Here is a 19,324-nt window from a genome sequence, read left to right on the forward strand (position 1 = left end):
AGGCACTTCCTCAATGCCAGGAGATGGAGCCCTGGCCCAGGGTGGAGGCAGGGCACTCCCTGCAGCTTTTAGTGACCTGACCTGGGTCTTCTTTGCAGGCAAGCTGCTGGACGCAACGAAAGTTTACAAGTATGTGTTCATCCTGGCGGGGGCTGAGGTGCTCACCTCCTCCCTTGTGCTGCTGCTGGGCAACTTCTTCTGCATCGGGAAGAGGAAGAGGCCCGAGGTGACAAAGCCTGAGGAGGTGGCCTCAGAGGAGGAGAAGCTCCACAAGCCCCCTGTGGACGTGAGGGTGGACTCGAGGGAGGTGGAGCACTTCCTGAAGGCAGAGCCTGAGAAAAACGGGGAGGTGGTTCATACCCCGGAAACCAGCGTGTGAGCGGCCTGGCCGGGCGGGCAGGGAGCAGGGAAGAGGTCCAGAGACTGGCAACGCTCATATTTATTTCACAAACAGGACCAGCTGAGGCGGGGCCATCGGCTCAGCTCTTGGCTGCCTGGTCAGCGGGTCAGTGTTTTGCGGGGAGAGGTGGCGGGGTGGGAACCGCGTCATTCCAAAGTGGATCTGCGGTGAAGCCAAGGAAGCCCCACAGTTACCAGCCGCCTATAACCAGGGACCCAGCCTGCTGAGCCCAAGCAGCCTGTGGCTCCCCCGCCCCCACCACTGTGGCCAAGGACCTAGAAACCCACACTTAGGAGACAACACGACTTTAATCAGAGGGCAGGGCTGGGACAGGCTGGCAGGTGGGCACTGCCTGCAGGGTCCTCCCTGATCCCCACCATCCTACCCCCAACTTCAGCCCCAGTCTCCTATATTGCCAATCCTCCATATCTCTGTCTAGGGGACAAAGAACTCCTTCTACCTGAGAAGGCAGAGATAGACATCTCTGTGGGAGGATCACCAAAGGGCCTGTCTCTAGGAGCTGTGTGGTTTCTGGGCAGTGGTCTGTTCACCCTGAGTCCCACCTTTGTTAAATAACAAACTCCTGATTCTTAAGTGGTTCTGACCCTCATTAGCTCTCCCAGTTCTGCCTGCTGTAACACTCTCTGCTGCCCCTAGGGTTTGTTCAGTAGCCACAGCATTCATACAGCAGGAAGAAAATGGGAGGGGAAATAGCAAGGGAGGGAGCCCCATGCTAGAGAGGGGTGCCTGGGTGGCATGTGGAGGCCATGGGGAACCCCAAGGGCGAGCTGAGATACAGCATAAGCTGTCACTGTGGGTGGGTTTCCAACATAAGTCTCCTGCCTTCTGTTTATTCACCCCTCTGGAGGGCTGGTAAATTTCTCTACGTGGTCAGCACCTGCTGATCTCTGTTCCCCGTCCTCTGTCCAGCCCATGCTCAGCTTGCCCTGGGCACCTCACACCCACCTGCCCTGTGGCCGGTGGCGGCCTGCGTGGCTGGAAGCCCGGTCAGAGGCCGCTGGGGCCGCCTCAGTAGGTGGTACGTCGTGGGCGCTGGGGACGGCAGCGGGCACCTTGGCGGGCCGCGTGCAGCCGGAGAGATGCCATGTCCCTGCTCCTCTGCAAGGAAAAGGAGGCGAGTGCTCATATCTGGGCCCAGCCTCCCATACCCCACGTTGGGTCTGGCCCTGCTCAGTTCCATGACCCAGTTGAGGCTCTGGGACGCCTCTCCCATCTGGTCTGTTTTCTGTACTAGGAGGTCAGCTGGTGGGCGCTGCTGGTAGCAGCAGCGGTCACATGCATCCTGGGAGTCTCATTTGCCAACCTCACCAGAATTAGTGGGAATGGCAAGGACCTAAGGCTAAGCCCCAGCTGTAGCTGTTAGCTGCCTCTTGAAGCCAGTGGGCGAGTGGGTAGCATTCTTGTGCAGAGACATTGGGCCCCTGGACTTAGTCTGCTCTGCCTACCCTCAGCCCCACTCCTCAGCCTTCCCACCCCCACCTCCCCAGGCTTCAGGCCTTCTACTTCTAGACCTTGCGGCAGTGACCGACTGTACTGATGGGATCATTGGTTGAGAGTGGCTCTTGGGAGGGGCAGGCTCCTACAACTATCTGTACTGATCAGACTCATTACTCGCACCCAGAACATGTGATAGTTGGGAACATGAAGCAGCCAAGAAATGGCAAAAGGGCTAGGTTTCCTGCACACAGACAATCATGGATAAGATGCTGGGGCCCTTTTTTAGTAGTTGTTCTTCATAGGGGAGAGAGAGTGGGCTGGGGCCTTTTTAAGGGAGATGCTGGGTGGCCCTGAGGCTCCTCTCAGGTCTACACATGATGGGACCCCACGCTCACGGCAGCAGTCTCTGGGCCCTAAAATGAGCAGCTAGTTTCATCCGTTTGCATTTCTGCCCTCAAAGTATGGCTGCTGGGCTCCCTAGAGTGGTGACCAACCCAAGCAGCTGATGCAAGAAGCCAGAAGACTTAAGGCCTGAGTGCCCCTGCAGCAGCTGAGGACAACACTGAACCCTATAGGGGGCTGAATGACTACCAAGGGAAGGTTGTACTTCAGATCCTATGAAGACCCAAGCCTGAGCAAACAATGGAGAGGCCTGTCCATCTAGACCCAGCTATAACTGGGACTGCTATAACCCAGGGGAACAGGTTAGGACACCCCATCACCCCCAAACCAGCCTGAGGCAAATGAGCAAGTTTATAGGCTACTGCTGCCCCACCTGCTGACCTGTCTCCTCAGTCCCCTGCCCTATCTTGGTAGAGGACACATGGAGGTGAGGGTGTGGCTGACTCAGCAGCCCAGTGGACAGATCCTACGTCATCTGAGGAGTCTGGGCGGGGCTCCTGGAAGGCAGCTGCTCAGACTCACAGGGGGGTTGCAGGACCATGGGTCTCCAGTGTAGACAATGTTCTCTTGGATGTGCAGTCCACCCAGCTCTAGCGCTAAGACTGATTGATCCTTTCACCTCTTGCCTAAGTGCCCTTACAGGAGAGGGAAGTCCCTAACACTGCAATGCTCACAGGGTTCCCCTGGCTCAAAGAGCAGGGAGTACTAGGCTGGGGAAGTCTGCCCACATTTCATCTCCTAGCTCAGTGGTTTTCAGTCCTCCCTAGTGCTGTGACCCTTTAACACAGTATTCTATTGCTACTAATAACCAGCTTTGCTATTATGAATCATAATTAAGTATCTTTGGAGATAGAGATTTAAGTGGCTGTGACCCACCCACAGGCTAAGAAACTGTTAAGGTGAAGGGGATGGAGTGGGACAACAGATTCCCTTCTGGAGCCAGGTTGGAATGTTCAAGGTACAGGTAGAAAAGACTGAAGAGTAACCTGGAAGAGACTAGAGCGAGTTGAGGGGCGGCTAGAGGGGCAGGACAGTGGGAGGTACTTTCTAGCATGTCCACACTCGCCACATGCAGGGACTACCAAGTGGCTTTTGGCCATAAATCCTGCCAGAACTTTACTACTACAATTGAGCCTCTAAGTTCAACTGGCCAAGCTCATCAGGCTGTGGGACACAGATTAGGAATTCCCAAGAGGACAGGCTTCCAAACAGGAACAGACTTAGTTCTAGCAGCCTGACAAGACTTTGCCTGTTCCCCCTATAGGGTGCTGCTGTGGAAAACTTAGGTCTACACGAATGCCAGTAGATCCGTGGATGTAGAATCCTACATGGATTCTCCTAGTGCCTGCCGGTAACTAAGGCAGTTGGACACACCCACTTCAGAGCTTCCCTTTCGGGTAAGGTGAAAATTTAAGGCACTAACACAGAGGCCTATTTAAGTTAGGTACTTATGAGGGCTCACAGAACTATGTCACAACATCACTAAGGGAACTCATACACATATACACCCATGCACACCAGAGTCCAAGCGGGAATCATCTTTCTGGCACCTACTTCACCTAGCTTCCCAATACCCACAATTCTGAAAAGGACAAGCAGGAATGTCATCCTGGAAAAGTTGGCTCTGTTGGGTTTGTAAAACCAACACACAGAAGGTTGATGCAAAAGGATTGCTCAGAGTTCCAGGCCAGTCTAAGCTATAAACTATCAACCTCAGAACCCCAACCCACACCAAGTTAGCTTTCATGTGGCTCACATGCTGCTGAAAGAAAGACCACACAAAGGGGAGGGAAGAAAGGTAGAAGTCATTATGAATTTATTATTTACACAATTGTTAAAGTACACAAACACAGTGGTAGTACAAACGCACAGCTCAGAGACTGCTCACCAAGACACAGGTTGATACACACATTCTAACTACGCTTCCTGCGAGGGATGGTGGGATTAAATATTGGGCAAGAACTGTCAGGGCCACACCCTGGAGACTTCCAATGGGCCTAATCTGAGCACAACCCAACAAAGCCAGGCTGAACCTGGATTAGTCTCAAGACCACCCTGTACCCCTCCAGCACCACAGGTATCTACAAGAACACTTGCCAGGCAGGCCTGCCACTGGAGAGGGAAGGGCCAACTCTGATAAAGAATTTGCAACAAAGATCTCAAACTCGCCCAACCCCCCCAACCTCCCTCTGCACTCCTCGACACACAATCCCACCGAGTCAAGTCTCTCCACCCTAAAATGCTTGCAGAGTAACCAGCTCAGGATTCAGAAAGCACCCACAGGCTCACGTGGCTGGCAGGCACAATTAACAGCCACATTCTGGGATGCTATCACACATCAGCAGTGTGTCCCCCAACCTTGGGCCAGTGCTCAGAGCCAAGGAACTCTGGGAAGAAGGGAGAAGCCATGGTGGCACCATTAGAGCCCAAACCTCCACAGGGAACAAGGTACCCAGCATAACTCTCTCCACAGGCTGACAGGAAAAATAAAGAGATGGACCCACACCCATGTACTGCACCCCATTTCTCAGATGGGGAGCTCAGGTCCTGCTGTCTCTTCATATCCGGTGCACATGGTAGGGAAGAGCATGTTGGCATCCTAACCGCCAGCGGCAGAGCAGCCCAGCCCGCAGATGTGTCCAGCTGAAGATCATGAGGCGTGTGGCACCACACCTTTCTGGAGGTGAAGGTTCTAGAGTCAGGTAGGCAGTCACCTGCTTCTTGGCACTTCAGGGTGGATTCCCTTTGGCCACTGGTCCCTCTGGGCAAACCATGGTGTCTAGGACAGCCTGCTCCCTGGCTCTGAGAGGCAATGACAAACCCAAGTGGCATCTGCATGGGACTATGCAGTCAGTTCCACAACTTCCCAAGTGCAAAGGCATAGAGGCAACCAATCCTACCCAAAAATCAATCCTCTCCCTAGAAACCACAAACACAAGCTCAGCTTTGAATCTTGGAATTCTCCAGCAGCCTATATGGCTCTCAAGGTCTCTGCACGTGGGTTCTTCAGTCTTGGCTTCCTTCTTGCCTCCTTTGGGAAGAATGCCATGCCATGGTGCTCAGCTGAGGCTAGAACTGCTGAACCCTACTACTCCATGATGTTGTACCCTACCTGCTCTGATGGCTGCAGGCATATCCGTTTACAGTGGGAAAGAGTAAGCAAGATGCCCAAATTAGGCTGATGGGAGCCCACAAGACACACACACACATACACAACTGATGAGAATTTCCTTTCCAAAGTGAACAGCACAACACAAGAAAACAAAACAAAACACACATCCTCGACACTCACATGTGCCCCTCTCTTGCCTGCCTCCATTTTACACAGAAGCTCCAAGCCAGCGTGTCTTAGGATTCTTTAAGGTCAACATCTTTTTTGTTTAAGACCGCAAAAACAGACAAGAAAGAAACAATAAAAAGACAGATTTCTTTACACAGATTTAAGCCAGTAATTTTTAGCAAAATGATACAAAACTGTCTTAACCAAGTAGAAGACTGGTAGCTGCGGTGGGATCATCAGGGAGCGCAGGTCCGCCACCACTGGTGGGAGCTGAGAGGCTCTTCACAGGGAGTCGGGTTCTCTCTGCAATGGTTTCCCAGCCTCTGCTCTTCGTCCCAGCCCCATGACAACTGAGCTCACATGGGGCCATGGTGGCAGCCCCTGGCGATGGCAGCTCTTGGAGCCTGTCCATTTAGTTTGTGTTTTGATTCCCCATGTGCATCGCTGGGTGAGTGGCCTGGAGAGCTCCCGGCGTTAACATTTCGGGTTTAGACCGGGGGGCGTGTCACTAGTAAAGCCATTGGTAACAGAGTAGATCAGCCATGCATTGTCTGCCCTTCACAGCAAAAAGGAGAGTTCTCATCGGTGCACGACAGACTGAAGACCACTGGAAGCCACCCGACCGGGAATCTGTCGGAGCCAAAGCACAGTACAAGGTCAGCATAAGGCCAGAGGAATAGGCCAGCCAGGCGTTTGGGTGCACATAACACAATAGAGCCTGGGAGGGAAGGGATACACTGCCACCTGGCTTCAATCTAAACACCTTCATCCCTGGCTGCACAGAACGGCCTCTGTAGCCAGGACAGAAGTTGGGGAAGAAGTGGCATGCAAGCAAGGAAACTGCAGAGCTGTGCTCCTGTAGATCCAAGTGGAGCAGCGACACTTGCTCCCAGCCTCCCTTCCTAGAAAGAACAGGCATACCCCTTAGGGAAGACGGAAAAATTCTTATCGACACACTTCCAAGAGTGCACACATGTGTTAAACAGAGCAGATCTCCCAGCAGCACAACCCCCACCAAAGCTCAAGCCCCTGATGGAAGGAACCACCAAATACCATGTGGCCAACAAGAGAGGAGCTCAGCGTGGACACCCAGCCATGCACTGACGGCAGGGTAGCAGGTGGCTGTGGCTGGATTAATACAGACAACAGCTGCATGGACAAGATGGCTGGGCAGGTACCAAGTTTGGAAAGAAACACAAAATGAGGACAGAGATAAATGAAAGAGGAAGAGGGATGACTGAAAAAGCCAGGATGGGCACAGACCACCGGGTCTGCATGTAGCAAGAGCTCAAGAAAGCCCAACACCAAGCATGGACCACTCAGCTGAGTACAACAGACACATGTGCTACCAGCACATCTGCCAGAGCCAGGACTGAGGGCAGTTCCAGCATACTAAATATAATCACAGGAGGCCAGAGGACAAAGGCACAGCAGGATGGTTCTCTAAGGTCACTCAGTCCAGAGATTCTAAGGATGCCACTGATCCCCAGACTGGGTAGCTCACCATTGCTACTCCATAACCCACACAAAGAAAAACAAGCAGAAGAAGCCTCACTCTACCTCCAGCATTTGGCATGCAAGCCCAGCCCACCAGCGAGCCCAGATGACAGGTGGGGAGTTGCTCCCACCTTGCCTGGCACCTGCTACTTGCAGAGCCCCACCATGAGCACACTCACCCAGTGCTGCCTTCCGATGGAGACGAGCAGCTACTTGCCGTGGTGTTCGAAAGGAATGCTATTCTGAGGTGGGGGAAAAGACAGCTGTTGGTAAGTGTCCTGTTGGCCACACCAGCACATGAGATCCTGGTCCCCTGGCTTCTTGTATTGAGCCCAAGTCCTGATGTGTCCCTTGCCTTGACCAAGTCAAGACACGAACAGACACTCTGGGGACGCCAGCTAATGGCAAGTCTCACCACACAGTGCACAACTCATCTGTCTCTCATGACCCTTGATAAAAGTGACCACTGCTGTTTCCTAATGTCATCCTTTAGAAAAGCTGAAATCCAGTGGACGGCGAGGCTGAGGAAGCCCTATAGATTGGTTTCACAGCACTACGCAGCAGGTGGAAGGGATAGCACCTCCCAGGATGCACCCAGGGATACACTCCCTCCTAACAGAGTACCAGGCTGATCTTAGAACCTTATTTTGGGGCAGGTGTGTACTAAGTAAGGCATCAAAAGCAGTAACTGGCATATTTTGAACTGTGCTAGACTGGAAACCTTTCTTTTCAATGAAGGAAAAACAATAGAGATGCACTCATCAGATGCCCTGCAAAGCCTATGTTCTTTTGTCTAATGAGAGCAAACTCACAGATATCAGGGAAAATGGGAACATGGTCTCCCGAGAAGACTTGCCCAATGCAGGGCCCTTCAGGGAAAGGAAGATGCTGAAGAAGCCCAGCTGCTTACAGGCAGTGAGTGTGAGGGCAGGGTTCTACAGGAAAGAAGCGGTGACTCCAGTGACCTGTACCATGCCTTGTCAGCATCATGAGGTGGTGGACAAGAGCAGCAGATGCTTGTCAAGACTGGCTTTAACCAAGTGTATGGACTTGTGGGTGTCATGTTATCTCATAGGATGCACCAACTATTAGAAAACCAGCAGCTGTAGGTAAGGAGGCCGAGTGAAAGGTATGTGCTGTTGTGACAAGAGCTTATATGCACGGTGCTCGCTAGAGTTCACTGTGCTAAGTGACGCCATCACTCCTACCTGAACCCCTGCTCTCTAGGGAGAAGTTAATACTGGCCTGCCTAACCCCAACTAGCCTTTAATTTCTAAAAGGCCAGAACAGAAGCCTGGCTGAGGGCCTAGAAAAGAGTTTAGAGAGGGATGAATTATTTGGAGAAGAGAACACATCGTATATAGTAAGAGCACACTGATGCTGGTGGTACTGTGTAACAACAAGGATCCTCTTAAGGGTAGTTGCCTTTTAGTGACAGCACAACTCCCCCAAAGGTGCAGCTATGAAGACAAATGAGCACCCTAGAGACAACCACACAAGGCAGAGTGTGAGTCACAGTCTAGAAAATCCCCAACACAGCCAAGGAGAAATTAAGAAACTCCGGGAAGGGAGCCTCCCAACCATGTTAAAGCCTGTTAATAGTTCTCCATGCATAAACATGAGAGACCAAGCAATCAGAGACTCATCATGTGGAAGGAAGTGCTATTCTGATACCATAAGGCCAAGGAAGCCATAGCCTTGGCAGGAAGAAGCTGGGCTGTATCCCATGTCTTCTTGGTATCCACAAAACCTGATTCTTCCATTTTCCTCCTGGATCCCAAACTAACAGATGTTTCATTTTCATACTGAATTAAAAGCAAAAGAGCCCATCCCTGCCATCACTTCCTTAGCCTCTATCTAGCTGCTGGCATGAAATATGTCCAAACCCAGCCAGGACCCAACACACCACAGGTTGTAGATGAACAGGCAGAATTGAACCACTTCCTAATGTAAACACAAGGATTTGTGTGAAAAACAAAACAAAAAAACCCAAACAAAAACAAAACAAACAAACAAAAAAACCCAAACCAAAGAAAAACAAACTGTTAAGTCTTCCACAAGGAAGCCGAGCTTAAGAGGGTATGGTACACACTGAGGAACTCAATCTCCTGATGTCAAAACTCAAGGCCTAGAACTTAAGTGATCTCTTGTCAAACTTCCTACATCTGTTGTCTTTTCAGGAGAAAATTATACAAACCCAGAAATTTCTGGCAAATAAGGAACGCACAGGAACACCTTTTACCAGTACAGTCCCCAGTGTGGCCTGAGCCCAGAAAGCCCCAGGGATCTTGCATTGACTCAATCAATACATGCTCAGTCCTTCCCCACGCAAACACTGTACTAGGTCCCACAGTGAACCAGAGAGGTGTTGCCATACAAGTGCGCTTCAAAACAAGCTCTAGAAGGGCAGTGGTACTGGCAAAAACCTCCTCAAATTCATCCTTGACCCCACCTAGCCCCGTAAGTGGGAGACCCTACTTCAGAAAAAGAAGTGTAATGTTGACAGAAGTTATTCTAGTCTGTTGAACAAAGCAGTGTTGAATGTAAAAGCAGCAAAAGCAGAGAGGAAGAGGACTCAGATGTAGATGAAGGAGTATCTATGAGAAAGAGGACTGGGAACTAGCTCCAACTACCCTACCTTGCCTGCGTACTTCATTAGAGACAGACAGGTCAACAGAAGATGACACTTTATAGCTTGGCACCTCTAACGATCGCTCACAAGAACCCTTCTTATGCAGCCAGTGCCTTTCCTGGTATTCTGCTAAGGAGAGCCTGGCTAGCAAACACAAGTAGTTATAAAAGCCAGGTGTGCCAATGACAGACATCTCCTCGTCAAAAGGTACAAGCAAGCAGGCATATTTTGTCTTCCCTGGTGGGGAAGGCGGCGGGGCAGGGATAGGGATGTCCCTCTGAAATGAGCGTAAGAGGAAAAGCTTCACACACAGTTCACAGCCAATCATTACAGTCCTAGCCAGGAAACAAACCCTTTAGAAACCCAGTAAGTCGCAGGCTCCAATGGGTTAAGCATCCATAAAAATAAGAAAAAAAGTAGGAGGAAGAAAGGAAATACATTTTTCACAAATGTTGCCCCACTCCTGACTATGAACCTATAAAGGTCAGTTCTTAAGAAAGGTAGGGAGAGCCGGTGTCAGCACACAGTGACAAGGACATGCATCCCCACACTTGGGTCTGGCGCAGCTAGGCCTCAGTGAGTTCTACATGCATACCTGTGAGGTGGACATGCGAGAGGTATCTTGTCGGCCCGTGAGATCAGATGAGGAGACGTTGACTGGGGCCCCACGGTGCAGCCGCATACTCACTTTCCGTTCTCGTTCCATGCCAGAGACGGGTCTAGGAGAGGTGTTGGCTGGAGAGGACGAGAAACCACAATTATTAAATATCCATGGCTCTTTTAACACCTCATTAGATGGAGAGACTGCTCAATGGTCACAGACACTTGCTCTTACAGAGGACCCAGTTTGGTTTCCAGTATCCATATGGTGGTGGCTAAAAACCACCTCTAACTCCAGTTCCAGGAGATTCGATGCATCTTTTGACCTTCAAGGGCACTGGGCACACACGAGGCAAACACCCATGACACATGTAATTAACTTAAAAAAAAAAAAAATCTCATGAACAGAGGCTAATGACCCTAGCCAAGTACATATCCTGAACCCACTGAACTGGCTCAGGGCTTCACATAACCAACTCAAGTTCAAATGTTCAGCAATTCCAAGAAACCCTAGTAGATGAATGCATTTTAAGGCTCCAATGTTTAGCAATATACATGTCCGCCCTGAGTATTCAAAGATTTATGAGAATATCTATATTATGAGAGCTAAACTTTTAAAAAATTATTTATGTGTGTGGATGTTTTCCCTACACATCTCTGTGTACCATGTGTCCAAGAAATCCAGAAGATGATGTTGGTTCCCCTGGAACTAGAGATTCAATGTAAAAACTTACTTATGGGTGTTAGGAAATAAATCCAAGTTCTCTGGAAGAACAGATAGAGCTCCTTTTTTTATTTTTTTCTTTTTTTTCTTTCCTTTTTTTTTTTTTTTTTTTTCGGAGCTGGGGACCGAACCCAGGGCCTTGCGCTTGCTAGGCAAGCGCTCTACCACTGAGCTAAATCCCCAACCCCACAGCTAGAGCTCTTAACCACTGAGTGATCTCTCCAGTCCCATGAAAGTCAACTCTTACTTCTTTCTTTCCTTTGAGACAAGATCTCACTATGTAGACCAGGCTGGCCTTAAGTTCACAGAAAGCCACCCTGCCCTCTTCCCAAATTTTGGGGTTACCATGCCATGTCTAAAGGTAACATCATGTCCTATGTCCCTGTCCTACCTACTCTTCAGAATGAAGTAGGGACACAACCCTCAACTGATTAACCCAGAATCTTTTTGAGGCCACATACTGGTGTGGTTAGCAATTCATCAACACATTAAACAGAGGTCCTAGTTTGGTGAAGAACACTAAGAGATGTGCTTACCCGTATGTGAGGTAGGGGTAAGGGGCGTTGGGGGAGCCACTTCCTGGGTTCCCCGCAGACGGCCGGAAGCTGTAGAAGGGAGGCCACGAGTGGCTGGATTCCGGGAGTGTCTTAATCGTTCTTCTCGGTCCCGGCGTTCCCGCTCAGCATCATCTGCAGCCCGGCTGGCACCCTAATGAGGAAAGATTAGAATGAACAGGAGGAAAGTCGCCATGATGTTTTGATGTTTTGTTTTGTCTTTTTAGGAGCACTGACTAGGTCCCCAGCTCTGGGAAAAAAAAAAAAAAAAAAAAGAGCACTGACTGATTTTCCAGAGGTCCCGAGTTCAATTTTCAATAACCACCTGGTGGTTCAGAACGTGTACTTGCATGTATAAAAGAAATAAATATTAAAAAAAAAAAAAAAAGGCAGCTCTTGGGACAAGACTGCCCTTTGAAATCACCCACACCAAACAGTGAAACCAGAAAGACCATGCTCCCACAGAAATGATTACCTACACAATACCCACGAAGGCCACAGTCTCTCTGCACCCCTACCATACTGGAACTCACATGTACAACTTGTCATCTTAATCACTTCCTAGCAGTGTTGGCATGCGAGTGCATTGTGGAAGGAAAAGGAGATTGCCTAGGAGGGGGGAGAGCAAGGTAGAATGCAGACACTGTGAAAATGCCAGCCTTTCTATGACAGGCCAATGGCAAGGACAGGAGTCAGGTTATCAGTCTTAGCACTGTCAGAGGGGTCTGCAAGCACTGCCCTGTGCCACCTAACTTATTGGCCTTAGTTGTCTTTTGAAGCCCCACTATGGCGGAAGGTCCAGGCATCTTGCGAGCATCTTACAGCCGAGGGTTGTCACCTTCAGCTTAGGTTCGTCTACATACACACAGTAGCACGAGGCCCAGCAGGCAGTTCTAGTTCACAGTGCCCTCTATGAGCAGGGACATACATAGTGCAGTTGACAAGGTATGCACTCAGACTAGATACATTACCTACAAAGATTATAATTTCTACTTCAAATTACAATAGTAACTGACTGAAACAGAATCTTGCTTTGCAGCCCAAGACTGGCTTCAAGCTAACAACCATGCTTAGCCCAAACAAGAATTTTTTTTAAATTTAGTCTTTGTCTATTTTATTGAGTTTCATTTTGTAGCCCTGGCTGGCTTGAAACTCACTATATAGACGAGGCTGGTATCACGTTTACAGAGATCTGCCTGCCTTTGCCCTCTGAATGCTGAAATTAAAGGTGTGAGCTACCATGGCTAGTCCAAGAATAAATTTAACTAAAATAGACACGAAAGTTTCACAAAGCCTTGAATTTTAGCAGCAGCAATGTCTGAATGATCACAGGATCACATTCTGACAGAACACCAGGCACTTTAACCCAGAGGCTCTTCTGAGGCCTATGCGGTATACACTAGATTTGGGATGGAGTAAGGGTGCTGGAGGACAAAGAGGGGCAGGGCTTAAGACTACTACTATGCTTCCTACTAGCCCAGACCACCATGCCATGCCACCATAGGTAGCCGAATCCACAAAGTTCTTAAAATTCGTTATATAATTAGAATATTGGTGGACAGTATTACTTGCAGCACCTGGAAAGCCAAAGTTCATGAGTAAGAGCACTTGCTGCCCTTGCAGAGGACCTGGGTTTGGTTCCCAGCACCCACAGAGGCTCACAATAGCTTCTAACTCCAGTTTCTGGGAATCTGACCTCTTCTGACCTTGACAACACAAGCATACGCACACACACACCTTAAAAAATAATTTCAGAAGTAGCTTTACTCCCCTAAAAATTAAAGAGAGGGCTGAGGATTTAGCTCAGTGGTAGAGCGCTTACCTAGGAAGCGCAAGGCCCTGGGTTCGGTCCCCAGCTCCGAAAAAAAGAACCAAAAAAAAAAAAAAAAAAAAAAAAAATTAAAGAGAGGATGAAAATAGAGGAAGAACAGCAGGCAAGCCTTTCCCTAAGAAGGACTCACCAATCCAGAAGGAGCTGACTCTGAGCAGACCTTCATCATGGCTTACTGGGCTTCTTCGTATGGACATCCATAAATGTCAGAGATTTTTCTAATTTAGCATGTTTTGGCTGCATTAAGTAAATGTATTACCTGCATACAGTAACCACAGAAGCCAGAAGAGGGTATGAAGGGAAACTGGATCACCTAGTTGTACTGAGAACTGAACCCAGGTCCTTTGCAAAAGCAGCAAGTGGCCTTAACTGCTGTGCCCCAAATGCTATAGCAGTTTTTGCCTTATTCAGCATCTTCCTTCTCAGTACTCCGAACCTCAGGCAAAGTGGTCTGCAGGCCCAGTTTCTACCAAGTGTGTTTGGCTTTTACAATTCTACTGTGCCTTGTAAACATGAGGCTTGCACAGATAGCATAGCTTTACATACAGACCCAGCCCAGCCACCAGTGCCAGCGCCCTGAGGACCAGGCTGATGTCATCCCCTGCTCTAGCAATTCTACTTACAAATTTGAGCATGTTCCAGTCGAACACATAGTCGTAGGAGAAGCCCTGGCGATGGAACAGATTTCTGAAGAGCTGTCTCAGGTAGGAGTAGTCAGGTTTGTCATCAAAACGTAAGGAACGGCAGAAATTCAGGTATGTGGCAAATTCAGCTATAGAAACAAGAAACTCAAAGCTAGCCCGGAACTACCAACTGTTGCCAAATTCATCCAGTTCACCTCCCACAGTGCCATACACTAAAGACATTAAAGGTGAGATATGAAGACTAGTCATATTTAGGAACTCAGGCCTTAGGGAGACTGCTTGGAAAATAAATTCAGCATGTAAGCAAAGGTACAGTTCAATGGTAGAATGTGTCAAGGCTTGCACAGCACGTGTGAGGCCCTGGATTCCATATCCTGCACCCTCCACATCCTCCAAAGGGTCAGACACCAGAGCAAAATTTAGACATTGAGGGCATTCTTATCCCAGGAGCAATTTCCCTCAACAGGAAAACTCCCTCGGAAATGGCTCTAGGAGGTGAGGGTAAAGATGGTCAGTTTTAGATGTCCTTAGGCCTCCCACTACTGTGTTCCTTCCCCAGTCATGGGGGTCATTTCCCAAGGCTCAGTCCTGCCTCATTCCAGTCTCTTCTGGGCCCCACAGAATACCTTGACCAAAGTGCTTAGGGATTGGGAGTGGGATGACGTGGTGGTGGTGGCAGGTCCCACTGCCACCTTCATATAAGTGCCCATTTCATGTAACTCTTCTCAGAAGGTGAGCAAGTCTGACAGCACAGCCAGAGGCTCTCCATATGAGCATCTAGTCAGCACTGGGACAGGTGGCTGCTGGCATGCCCCAGCAAATTCTGCAGCAAGGATGTGAGGGACTCACAAGGATAGCCCTTGCACAGCACTTCAATTGGAGTGGACATCTTCTTCTCACTGATCCTCTCATACTTCTGCCTCTTGGTGGCGGCCTTCAGCCCCTGCCAGGGGAGAGAGCCCAGGTTGAAGTACATCAGCACGTACCCCAGAGACTCCAAGTCATCCCTTCGAGATTGTTCTGGAAGAAAAAGGGAACTATGTCAAGGATGGCATGTGTGTGTGTATAAAATCAATACCTGGCAAACAAAAAATTAGAAACTTCAAAAATAACAGAAAAATATACTTGCAGAATTATGTCACCAGAAGTTGTCCCTCACATTTGTTAAAGAAACCCCCCCTTAAGACTTCAGGGGAGCAACATCAACATCTTGAAGAACTGCTGGAGAAGCCAGCTTCTGCTACCCCACTGTACTTGGCAATACAGAGATTCTGGTTGCTCAATTCTGCTTGTCTGCTACCAAGGTTGGCTAACAGCTTCCACATCTCTCATCACCTAGGCTGCTACATAAGTTGGACTTTCCCTAATCTAAGGGATGGACATGCTAAAGGTACACAACGTCAAGTGATCCATCTCTGTCAGGGCTCACCAATGCCAAGGTGTGTGTTGATGGAGGCATAGCGTGCTGTCCCTGTGAGGTTCTTGTTCTCTCGATAGGGGATATGCTGGTGGGTGCGGGCATCCCGATACTTCTTGGCCAGCCCAAAGTCAATGATGTAGACCAGGTTGCCTTTCTTTCCCAGCCCCATGAGGAAGTTATCTGGTTTCACGTCTCGGTGGATAAAATTCTTCGAATGAATGTACTCAATACGACTTATCTACAGAGAAACAAAGGTAAGACTGAATCTCATAGTGGTTCATGCTGGAAAAGGAGGCTGCCTGGCAGTGAGGCTCCCATTACACATTCTCTTCTCTACTTTCTGGAGAGCAGTGATTTCAGTTAAGGTAGTCTTCTCTCAAGGTATCCTCAACTCTCTGTCCCTCGACAGGCCCAGACATTTTTTTTCTCTTTAGTTCCCAGAGGAATAGGTAAGACAGCAAGCTGCTTGGTTATGGTTCACATCAGATGGACTTTGAATGAGTCATAAACAAGAATTTTCATGAAAACCATTCAAGTGTTGCTACCAAATGTGGACTCCCTGAGAGAACTGAAAGTCCATTCGATATGGATACAGGGAGGAGGGGGGAGAGAAGTTACTTTCTTTTTTTTTTTTTTTTCTTTTTCTTTTTCTTTTTCTTTTTTTTGAAGCTGGGGACCGAACCCAGGGCCTTGCGTTTGCTAGGCAAGCGCTCTACCACTGAGCTAAATCCCCAACCCCGTGAGAAGTTATTTTCTAATTCAATCATCTTGAGGCCAAGATTAAACAAATCCCCCTTTCTTTCTATGCACAAATGGATGTAATAATGGAGATATGGCAACCTAGTAATTTGTTTAGTTTTTTGAGATGGGGTTTCACTATGTAGCCCTTATGGGCCTAGAACTTGCTGTGTAGACTAGGCTGGCCACAAACTCATAAACATCTGTCTGCCTCTGCCTCCTGAGTGCTGGGATTGCAAGCCACCATTGCCAATGTAACCCAGTAATTTACTCTAGTAAGCCAGCAAGCACATGCCAAGTGCTTGCTACACTGCCTGAACACTTCAGGAAAAGGGGTATTGCTTACCATTTGGTCAGCAAGCAACAGAACAGTTTTGAGACTAAACTTCCTTGAACAGAAGTTGAATAGGTCTTCCAGGCTGGGTCCCAGTAGCTCCATCACCATGACATTGTAGTCCCCCTCAGCCCCACACCATCTGATGGTAGGGATGCCCACTGGAAAAGAAACCAAACACAGCACTTCAACCCATGCTACTGTATCATATCACTTCTATTCAACTCGACAGGTGTTTAGCAGATTATGTCTGTGGGTGTTCAAGGGGTTCAGACGATATTGGCAATGTCTGCCCTCGAGTGTGATGTCCACTTGTAATTAAGCTAGACACAGTTAGCACGTGACAAAGAGCAAGCTGACAGGAGTCAAACAAGCAGTGGCAGCAAGTGAGGTAGTTGATTTCATAACATCAGCATCCATGGAAAGAGAAAACATCAGGTAAGACAGGTCCAGAGAAGCCAGCCGGATGCCACAGTTGCACCAGTGAGGCTGGAATCAAATGCTGAGGAACTAAGGAGAAAGAACTGCCATGGCTTGTAGAAGAGAGAAAAAAAGCGTTTCCTTTTTCCAATATCGATGGGAGAAAAGCAAACACAATGACAACTTCTTGGAGAGTCATTCAGATTTTGAAAACACCAACTGGTAGGAGAGGGAATAAAAGAAAAAAAACAAAACAAACAAAAAACCAGGACAAATCCAACATTAAGAAACCAGTCAGGTGTGGTGATATGCTTATGAGGTAGAGCTCTAGGATCAGAATGTTCACACCTTGGGCTACATACTAAGACCCTGTCTAGAAGAAAACAGCAATCACGCCACCGAATAGCCCAGAACTCCAAATGAGGGAAGAACTGAAGGATGCCTTCAGATATTAGACCTGAAAGCAGTCAATTCTAAACACTCTCTACTTTTGAAGAATGGGACAAAGACCAAGTATTTTATCTAAGAGCATACACAACAGTCACAAAAAGATGGTCAGAAAAAAGCTGAGAGCACTTGAATACTGCTAGGAACAAGGATGCACAAAGCAGCTTTGCTCAAGTCAAAGAGCAAGCGCTACAGAGAAGCTTTATACGATGCCTTGTGCTCTCCTCTGCCTACCACCAGAGCATGAGGTCTAGGAAGCTCCACCTACTGCCACTGGCTTTTACCATACGCACTCCACTTTTGGTTCTGTCATGAGCCCAAGGCCTCTCTTTCCTTTCATGTAAAACATTGAGTGGAGCTTCAATGTGAGTTTAGATGTTTCCGGTGAGATCCTACCATTTGAATTTTTTTTCTTTTTCGTTTTCTTTCTTTTTTTTCGGAGCTGGGGACTGAACCCAGGGCCTTGAGCTTGCTAGGCAAGCGCTTTACCACTGAGCTAAATCCTCAACCCCCCCCCATTTGAAATTTTTTTTAAAAAGTTTCATTATCTCATATCATATATTTTATATCATATAAAAGTATTTTATGGGGCTGGAGAGATGGCTCAGAGGTTAAGAGCACTGTCTGCTCTCCCAGAGGTCCTGAGTTCAATTCCCAGCAACCACATGGTGGCTCAGAACCATCTATAATTAGGTCTGGTGCCCTCTTCTGGCTGCAGGAATACATGCAGGCAGAAAGCTGTATGACGTATACATAATAAATAAATGTAAAAAAAAATTATTTTATATCTCATTGAGAACCTATATGACAATTATCTAAATATGAAAGTAACTGAGACTGGGAACCTAACTGGAGACCTAGTATATATTCCTAACAGTATCTTCTATATCCCATCTACCTTATGTAACTTGTGCTCTCTGGTAATCAGCACTCAGACCTACCTCCTGTGCTATATAACATTTCTTCCATCCAGCACTCCATAATCTCTAACAACCCATCTGTCATTTCAATGGTGTGGTAGTCTGAAAGAAAATGGCCCCCATAGTTGTACAGTGAGTGCCACTATTAGGCGTGGCTTTGCTGTCTCAGATGATCAAGCCAAGCACAGCCCCACCCTTTTTGCTGTCTGCTGATCCCAGATGTAGATCTCTCTAGCACCGGTCTGCCTGCATGCTGCCATGCTTCTCACCAAGACAACATTGGACTAAACTGCTGAACTGTAAGCCAGCCCCAAGATGCTTTTCTTTATAAGAGTTACGAGGTCATGGTGTCCCTTCACAGCAATAGAAACCCTAACTAAGACAGGACAGATGGTTTAGGTTTGCTTTTCTTTTTTAATTTTTTTTTCCCCCTGGGGCTGGGGACCGAACCCAGGACCTTGCGCTTCCTAGGTAAGCGCTCTACCACTGAGCCAAATCCCCAACCCCTAGGTTTGCTTTTCTTATTATAAATGACACTGAAGTACGCTCTTATTTATGTATGTCCATTGTAATACACGGAATTAATTTCCCTTTACCTCTGAGTATGTACCTAGAAACACATTTGTTACAGTACAAATTATTTGACTATACAAGGCGTAATGACATCAGAAGCTTTGTAATGGGTAACCCATGGAGCAGTCACGAGCAAGGCTCTGCTCCCAATGTTCTGCTACTGCTCAGCTGTGTCAATTCCCTACTCGTATCTAGAGTGGAGAATGAATCTGTGACCTTGAATGTGTCTTTTATGAAGAGAACAATCACACCCATTTTCTTCTCTCTTGACAATATTTTTTCTATCAGGATACAACCTTCCTATTTATTGCATGTTCAAAGAAAGATTGTGTGGTTTTATGTGAGGCAAGTATCTTTTTGTGGTTAATAATTTCAGTATTTTTTTCCTCCTGAGATAGGGTTTTCCTACATATCCAGTCTGGGCTGGAGTTAGAGTCTTCTGCTCTCTCG

General features: G+C 48.0%; 2 protein-coding genes across 10 annotated transcripts in view; one reads left to right on the forward strand and one right to left on the reverse strand.

Annotated features, from left to right (window-relative positions):
• Slc16a3 (solute carrier family 16 member 3) overlaps window positions 1–19,324 on the forward strand; it is a 43,841-nt gene that overhangs the window by 7,584 nt on the left and 16,933 nt on the right. For 2 of the 3 annotated variants that reach the window (XM_063269935.1, XM_063269934.1), the window contains exon 4: window positions 99–19,324. This exon is cut by the window's right edge and continues 15,920 nt beyond it. In XM_063269935.1, the coding sequence (XP_063126005.1) occupies window positions 99–379 (281 nt within the window). In that variant the 3' untranslated portion in view covers window positions 380–19,324. 3 annotated transcript variants of the gene reach the window in all.
• The window catches only part of Csnk1d (casein kinase 1, delta), a 41,457-nt gene that overhangs the window by 6,415 nt on the left and 15,718 nt on the right, over window positions 1–19,324 (reverse strand). For 2 of the 7 annotated variants that reach the window (XR_010055240.1, XR_010055241.1), the window contains exons 3-10: window positions 16,527–16,675; window positions 15,452–15,680; window positions 14,872–15,042; window positions 14,002–14,150; window positions 11,530–11,701; window positions 10,265–10,404; window positions 1,367–1,519; window positions 166–332 (exon numbers count right to left, since the gene is read on the reverse strand). Coding sequence is in view for 3 of the 7 variants with exons in the window: in XM_063269817.1 (XP_063125887.1) it covers window positions 1,430–1,519; window positions 10,265–10,404; window positions 11,530–11,701; window positions 14,002–14,150; window positions 14,872–15,042; window positions 15,452–15,680; window positions 16,527–16,675 (1,100 nt within the window). In the remaining 4 variants the exon portion in view is untranslated. Of the gene's footprint in view, window positions 333–421; window positions 563–689; window positions 1,520–4,048; window positions 6,171–7,216; window positions 7,280–10,264; window positions 10,405–11,529; window positions 11,702–14,001; window positions 14,151–14,871; window positions 15,043–15,451; window positions 15,681–16,526; window positions 16,676–19,324 lie in introns of those variants that run through there. The other 5 variants (XR_010055238.1, XR_010055239.1, NM_001414039.1 and 2 more) reach the window with 5 other exon arrangements.

The sequence above is a fragment of the Rattus norvegicus genome, chromosome 10, assembly GCF_036323735.1.
Source record: "Rattus norvegicus strain BN/NHsdMcwi chromosome 10, GRCr8, whole genome shotgun sequence".
In the NCBI taxonomy this organism is placed as follows: Eukaryota; Metazoa; Chordata; class Mammalia; order Rodentia; family Muridae; genus Rattus; species Rattus norvegicus.